The following is an 8,425-nucleotide window of genomic DNA, read 5'->3' as shown; positions in this document are numbered from 1 at the left end:
GTTACTTTCATGATGATTTAGTGGTCATTTAAATTGGTCAAACACTCTTTGGACGGTGCAAGACGCATTATGGTACTCTTCTACAATGTCCGTAGAGTTCATGTTACCCATCGGTTTGGTGATCCAATGCGTGCTTCATGGATTAGGGCTTGACCAATTTAAATGACCACGTTTGGACCGGGGAAGACGCATTATGTTAATTTTCTACATCGTCTTCAGAGTTCATATGACCCATTGATAAAACTTCATTATCTTTGGAAAAATACACTAAAATGTACTTTTTCGACAAAAAACCTTGATCATCTCGTACAGAGGCAAAAGGCTTTCCATAGTTGTATATCGAATCCATTATGAATAAGTAACATGTGTACTACAGTTACTTATTCGCGAATGTCGAACGAGGAACGCGGAATAAGTATCTAACTTCACACCGGTCGACTAAAGTATAAACACACAAGTACATACTGTATATAGCCATAGTGCCACAATCGGAGAAGGACGTACTGTAGATACTCAAATTACAAGTTCCAAAATAATGCAGAACAATTTGTGTAAATAGCATAAGATTGTTGTATCAATTGGATCTTCAGAAGCAATATAACCTAGAGTATACAGTGGTGGTGTCTCACGAAAATGTCAGGTAAACTTATTGCGCTGAAGATAAAAGTTAAACATAAACACCACACTAGAGTCTGACCCTTTAGTTAGAGATTCGGAGTACAAAGTAACACAGTCACAATCACAGTATAACACGGCTAAAAGCCTATGTTGACAGACCTAATGGTACGTGTTGACGGTGTTGTACAGTCATGTGATGTTGGTACTGCATCAAATTGTTTGGATTAATAGTACGACATCGCAGTCCAGTTTAAAGCATAACTCTAAAAATCTTATTCTAACGTTAGATCAATTGGCAAGAGTAAAATGTCATTGCCAGTGCAGGCCTAAGCTTGGTTTTGATATAATAATATTGTGGTTATTTGTTAAACTAGTCACTAGTCTATCTCAAATGAAAGTATGGTGATGTGGTGTTGCCATTCTCTGATCATTTCAATTTTATTCCTCATTTGGTTGCATGTCTAACAGTTGAGATTCCTCTGGATAAATGTGGTATATATAAATATAGATATATGTATAAAAACGCTATTCCATCGCATTGCAACTTAGAATTTCATGCACATTGAGTTCTTTTCACTGCTGCGATCATCATGTAACTTGTTGGCAACTCAATCAGAATTGTCTGATGATCGCCACAGTGAAAAGAACTCAATGTGTGCGTGAAACTCTGAGTTGCAACGCGATGGAATAGCGTGATTTTACATAAATCTATATAGCTCTGCACCAGTTGTATTGAGCACTATACTGCTATAACTGAATTCACATACTACGTATATATATTTATAATTAACAACAAGCTTTCCAGCTCCGCAGTTCATCAATCTTTCTAATCTAATCTATGGCATTGAATACTGTACTAGATGCCAAACAGTTATTACATAAAGAGATCAATTTGATGCCAAATTTAATGCTTTGACCAAAAGCTTTGTTTTGTTTACTTTTATTGTGTTCTTTTATCATTTATGTGTCACGTCATTCACTGTAACAATTCATATTTAATAGCAAATACCAGTCCACACAGACAGCCCAAGTGCTAACTGAGTTTTGTTTCATTTGCAGAAAGTCCATTGTTGCTTTAATGTGAATAGCAAGTGTGATCTGTAAAGATGCCAATCCTCTATTCGACTGTGGCGAGGAGTACGACGGTACTAGCCTGTCAAGCAAGCTGCAGGGGAAATTTTAGTGAAGTTGTTGAACAAGTTCTGATGAAAATAACTCCTGAGAATGCTAAATTGACATACTCAAATGAAAGCTATCTCTTTCATTACATCACAGATGATCGGATTGTCTATCTTTGCATAACAGATGATGTGAGTCTTGATTAATTTTTCTTGCTTTCTTAAGGATAGAGAGGTGTGGGGTGTCATTCTTCAAGAAAGTTGTTAATCTTGTATGAACTTGCTGTATGTCTTTGTTCATTCCCTTCCTGCTACCCATTCCCAAATAACCTCACTGCACCTTCACCCCAGTATATCCTATTTCATTTTAAACAACAATGCAGTTTCAAACCTTAGTGCCACTCAGCTGTTCTGCTAAGAAGCTCTGCATATATTTTAAATGTCAGACCTCAGTTGCTGACTTGTGTATGAATGTGCAGAAATGATATGTTCGGCCTACACATATAAGCATCATTTGTAAAAGTTCCTTTAGTGTAAAACGTTAGTTTCGTGTGTGTTGACTGTTGACCAACATGGAATGGACTTTGGTCATCCAAAAAATTTTATATATTTTGGAAGGATTGGATGATAGTTAACTAGAGCACCAATGGTGCAGAAGCTCATACCTTTTCGAGCTTAAAAATGTAGGGCCCACAAAACTTTATGGCCCATCAAATTTCAGGCCATTTTTCAGATTCCACCAATTTTGGGCCCATGAGGGATAACCCCCCCCCCCCTCCGTTAGCAGAATCCTGGCCACACCACTGGCTATAATTCCTATTTTTCCCCCTTTAAATCCTATTTTACCCACTCTCTCAAACAATACCACTGACCTACCCTATTAAACTTTCTCCCCTTTACCTGAGCAGACCTGAAGCACTCCTTGCCAAAATTTTGGCTGGCTGCCTACATACCTCAGGCTCAAAGACTTCTAAGAATCGGCAAGTGCTGATTGGCTATAGGGCTCTCATGCTTACAGTTCAACAGTTAATAACAACTCCCAGTCCTGCTTTAATTCCACTAACAGCCTCTGCAGAGCTTAACCACAAATGTAACAAACACTGCAGAGACTGGGAGACAAATTAAAGGAGCTTTGGCAAAAGGTGAAGGCTCAGATTTTTTTAAACAATGGGGATTAATTGTAATTAATTAACTTTTGACCAAAAATTATTAGGCATCACCTTATTCATACACAATCCAACAATCATCAGTTCAACTTTGAATATGATCCAGCAAAATCTTGAGGAGATTGAGATGTTTGAAAATATTACAAAGAATGACCCCCGATGACCCCCTAAATGACATTTGACCTCAATTTTCCGAACACCCATCGTAACCCTCATCCCGAGGAACGTTGTGACCAAGTTTCATGATAACTGGCCATACACTGTACGAACAGGAGCAATTTGAAAATATAGGGCCGCGGCCCGGGCCACAAAAGACCCCTAGTTGATCTTTGATCTCAAATTCATGAACACCCTGAAGGTAAAACTTCCATAGTACTATCGTGACAAACCCTCAACATTGTACCATGGAATCTGTAGGAGAAGAAGCATTTTGCGTATTTCCACAAAATGGCCCATTACGGCCCACAGGTGACCATTGACCCCAAATTTCGGACCATCTCTGATGGCCCTATACCCAATGGTCCTTGTGTCCAAGTTTCATGAAATTCCATCAAACACTGTGCGAGTGGGAGCGGTTTTACCAATTGTTGACGGATAGAGTGATAGAGTGATAGACGCCGCACTGTAACAATAGCTCACACCAGCATGCTGGTATGAGCTAAAAATCAAATCTGGAAGGGTAGTTTACAGTCCAAAGAAAAGCCAAACACTATGCTGATTTTTTCTTTCCTTCTACCTCTCGGTTTTATTTGTGTGTGTGTGTGCATGACAAGTTTGCATGAGGACCTACAAACCTGGTTTGCAAGGGGAGGGGGATAGGCAAGGGGAGGGGGATATGCAAGGGGAGGAGGATAGGCAAGGGGAGGGGGATAGGCAAGGGGAGGGGGATAGGGGAGGAAAGGTGGAGTGGTGAGTTTAGAGTTATATTAACTTGTGTAGTATGTTAAAATCTAGCATAAAATTTCTGTAAATACTTTTCCTTTGCAGTAAAGTATCATCATGCCATTGGGAAAACATGAATGAAAATGATCTAGTATGCTTGTTAATAGAAATTAATAAAAGATCAATGCAGAGTTTCGTATAAGTAAAAGATGCGTTTATACATATTTTGTCTAGCATTTGCTAGATAATCACAGTCAAAAGTTATGAAATACCCTACAAGTGTTAATATCATTTGTGGAAATTGCGTCACAGCGTTTGTGTCATAAAAATTAGGATTCCCAAATTGCACACGACATGATAGATGTAAGCCGTAGACTGTTGCCTAGTCACTCGTTCACTTGATATTATATTTTAAGTAGATTTGACAGGCTGAAAATTTTGTTAGTTCATAAATTTAGGATCAGATTATCCAACTAAGAGACAATTGTTTAGGACAATTAATTGTTTATTACAACTGACAAAGCAGGAAAATTTGCTCTTGTAGAATTTAATATGACCTTGAAATTGTTTAGATCTTGTCGTAATTACCCCACTGGAATCAGCACGAAGATGTACATACCTTCCTGATTGTTAATTATTGACCATTTTGAGTGACAGCACAGAATGTTCTTAGTAGTTTGTGTAATCATCGATGAATATCAACAGAACATTATCTTTTTTTTTATCCTCTAGGAATTTGAAAGATCAAGAGCATTTGCATTTCTCTCAGAGGTGAAGAGAAGGTCAGTATTGGCGCCTGTTGTTTTCACCAGTAAATCATTTCATTAAGTGTTCCCAAAATTTAGTTGCATAAATGGCAGGTTATTTGAAAGCCAAAGTCACTCTAAAGAATGTTGATGAACTGTGCTTAAAATCACACCTCCTTGGAATCATGTACGTTCAGAACTTTGAAACAGAAGTGTAAACATTGACAGATGAGAATGTGCACCACCATCTGACAACCTTCTTGAATATTGAAAGAGGTAATGGCACTCCATTCAACATCATTACTCTAAATTCATCATGAAGGTTTTCAAAACCAATTTTAAAAGAGCAGAACTTTATCCCATTACCTAATCTACAACCCAGAAATACTGAATCCACGGATATCACCCATCAGTAATTTAATCCCATTACCCAATCTACAACCCAGAAAAACTTAATCCACAGATATCACCCATCAATAATTTAATCCCATTACCCAATCTACAACCCGGAAATACTGAATCCACATTTATCACCCATCAATAATGTAATCCCATTACCCAATCTACAACCCAGAAAATCTGAATCCACAGATATCACCCATCAGTAATTTAATCCCATTACCCAATCTTCAAACCAGTAATACTGAATCCACAGATATCACCTATCAGTAAAGTTTCAGACTGGAAAGTATTACCACCAAGTTTGAAGCCTTTGCATTTACAGTTTTGGAGTATAGTCTTAATTGTGACACACTTTCATGGTATAGAATTGACCTCTGACCTCCATTGTTCATAGCCTCAAGTGGATTGACTGTCTTTCTCCACTAGTTTTGTCAAACTTTGAAGAGTGAAGTGCAGAATATGTTCTCGTTTGATAACTCGTTGTTTGCGATGTCTCCTTAATAGTGTAAATCCTGTCGCAAAATGCAACCCAATTGTGTTACATAGAACGTCTGTGGTATTTAACCCTCTCTGTGTATGAAAGAGAAGGTGACGACTTAATGAAAACACTTTCACTAATGACTGTTATATGTCAACAACATTCAGAAGGGTAATACCTTTGCAATGATCAAGTTAAATCTGGTATGATGTTCTGGTACTTCAGGACACAGTTTCCTCAGTTGTCAATCAGGTGATCCCATATAAAGTATACATACATACATACACACATACATACATACTTTTATAAAGCGCAAACTCCATATGGTCAATGCGCTAAAATTTACAAGAAAAATAATACCAACAAAATGTACAGTTAATTAAACTGGTAAGTCTTAAGTTGTTTTTTGAACAGTGCAACAGAGTTAGAATTACGTATGTATGAGAGGGAAGAGAGTTCCACAACACAGGACCTGCACTGGAAAAGGCGCCCTCACCCACCCGTTTCTTAGAAGATGACGTAAGAAGCAGGGTCCCATCCATTGCAGACCTGGTAACAGGACCAGATAATGGTGCGGTTTTCCACTGAAGCATGTTAGAGAGATAAGCCGGGGCTGCATGATTCATACATTTATATACACATAAAGATATAATTTAAAAGTATAAAATATTTATAAGCCAGCTGGCTTTCCGGTTTTACCTCCAGGTTTACCTCCACCTATGGATCTAGAGTACACACCGCATTGCCTTTTGCCATGAACAGCGAATTTTCTCGTGTCTTAGAAATACAGATGGTGAGTTGTCCCTTTTTTGGCATTCATTGTATATCTGCAATTTATATGTTATTGTACAGTCTCTTGTTCAACTCCAACGATCATTTGCTTTTCTTTACTCGTTGTGTTGCTTTTTCTTTGCCAGAAACATTTTGGTGAAAGCAAAGCCACAGGATCTACCATAGATGCCATACAGAATGATCTCGATGATCTAAACAGAATCATGGTGAAAAATATTGGTAATTGGACTATTACTTCCCCCTTCACTAACCCAGTAGTACTCAATTCATTCATTCATGTCGGTGACGAACTAAAAACAATACTTATTCCGTAAAGAATTCATGTTAATTACTTCAGTTAAAGGGATAGATAGTGACTAGCAGACTTCTTTCTTTATAGTTCACTCCATTACAAAGATTTACTTAAAAAGTAACAATAAAGTTGTTAAAATTTATAAAAAAATTGTTCAAAAGTATTGTATTCACATACAGAAATTCAGATATGTTTTTGTATGATTATTTAACTATTCACTGTCTGCAACTATCTTCACAAATATTGGTAACACTTTTTTCAAAGGTATCGAAAATTAAAACCCTCGGTAAATAATTTTTCCTCCAGAACAAATCACCAATCGTGGAGAGAAACTCGAACTATTGATAGATAAAACTGAGGATTTAGCAGAGAGTGTAAGTTTTACTCATATATATTCTTACTTTGCATCAGTTAGACCATCCATCTGTTTATAACTCAAACACAGTAAATAATGAATAATTTATTACTGTAGGTATATATGAATATACTGTTTAATATTAAACCTGTACATAAGCACAGCTTCGGTATATATATATATATATATATATATATATATATATATATATATATATATATATATATATATATATATATATATATATATATATATATATATATATATATATATATATATATATATATATATATATATATATATATATATATATATATATATATATATATATATGCCAAATCATGTTGGTGTGTGTCTGCATGCACATGTGACTATGTAACTATGTATGTGAGGAAATACCTCACCATGAACAGCAGACATGGTATATTTAAGCTTGTCAGTGAGTTCTAAGTAGAAAGTTGTCCTTGTTGGTGAAGGTTGGGAGTCAGACTAGTGTCAAGTACAGTGTTCACTAGTACAGTTAAATGCAGGGGAGGGGGTCCCTTTGGTGTAACTGCAGGGTTTCACAGTAACTAATCCTTTTCAGGTAAGTGTAAAGTCTGAATAACCTATACAAGTTAGTAACACACCACCTGCAAAGGAAGAAATTGAGGGGAAAGTTATGTTTACCAATTTTGCAACTGTTTTTAAGGAAAGACTAGAACAGGAATATGGAAGGGTCTTCCTAGCTTAAAGCTGTATTATGTGTTGAATCTATTGTTAATGGAAATGCCTAAATAATTCAACATAAAATAACACATTAACGGTTTAAAAATGAAAATATAAAACATTACCATTAATTAACATTTTGGAAGTTTTCTATATTGGAGTAATCAGTTAGTAACTATTTAATAGCAAAAATTAGGATCGGCCAACTGGCCGTAACCATATATAAATTTTTCAGTTATATTGAAAGGTATGTAAACAAGAATGTTTCAATATTTAAGTTGGTTTACTGAAAATGATTCCAGTCATTATCCCAAGTGCAGCTTTCTAATGAGTTTTACATCTAAATGTCTAATGTAATTTTCATATTTTGTTCCTTTGTGCAGTCTGTCACATTCCAAAAGAGCAGTAGGACTTTGGCGAGGTCAATGTTTATGAAGAACCTAAAACTAATCATACTTATGATTGTTATTGTTGCTGTGAGTATATTTTCAACTCTATTTCACTTTATTGTACTACCCTGGTTACTACTTGCACACTCTGCATTGTGCCAATGGCAAGCTAAGAGTATGATTGGTCAGTTTTACATAAAAAGTTGCTTTGAAGGGCAGAAATATTGGCAATGTGTGTTGAAAGCTACATGATTGTTGTCCCTCACTTTAATGTAAATTATTTTGACTTTTTGCTAAAACCTTGCTTGTATGCTGTGATGTCATGGTGATAGATGTACGTCAAAAATATAATTTCCTATGATCATCTTGTCGTTTTATCCTTGAAATGTGATGCATTTGGAATGCTTGCTTAGTGGTCAATATTCTTCTGTTTTAGAATTTCTTTAAAATGAAATTTTGTTGTAGAAAGTTTTTTTTGC

The 8,425-nt window shown here is 36.0% G+C and overlaps 1 protein-coding gene across 1 annotated transcript in view; it reads left to right on the top strand.

Moving 5' to 3' along the window:
• Positions 1–456: 456 nt before the first annotated feature.
• The window catches only part of LOC139979781 (vesicle-associated membrane protein 7-like), a 10,962-nt gene continuing 2,993 nt past the window's right edge, over positions 457–8,425 (top strand). The window contains exons 1-7 of the mRNA XM_071990881.1: positions 457–640; positions 1,678–1,928; positions 4,517–4,566; positions 6,116–6,203; positions 6,328–6,421; positions 6,801–6,868; positions 7,941–8,033. Coding sequence (XP_071846982.1) covers positions 1,725–1,928; positions 4,517–4,566; positions 6,116–6,203; positions 6,328–6,421; positions 6,801–6,868; positions 7,941–8,033 — 597 coding nt within the window. The 5' untranslated portion in view covers positions 457–640; positions 1,678–1,724. The remainder of the gene's footprint in view (positions 641–1,677; positions 1,929–4,516; positions 4,567–6,115; positions 6,204–6,327; positions 6,422–6,800; positions 6,869–7,940; positions 8,034–8,425) is intronic.

The sequence above is a fragment of the Apostichopus japonicus genome, chromosome 14 (assembly GCF_037975245.1).
Source record: "Apostichopus japonicus isolate 1M-3 chromosome 14, ASM3797524v1, whole genome shotgun sequence".
Taxonomy (NCBI): domain Eukaryota; kingdom Metazoa; phylum Echinodermata; class Holothuroidea; order Aspidochirotida; family Stichopodidae; genus Apostichopus; species Apostichopus japonicus.
Note: the sequence above shows the minus strand (reverse complement) of the source record. Positions and strands in the feature narration are given on the sequence as shown.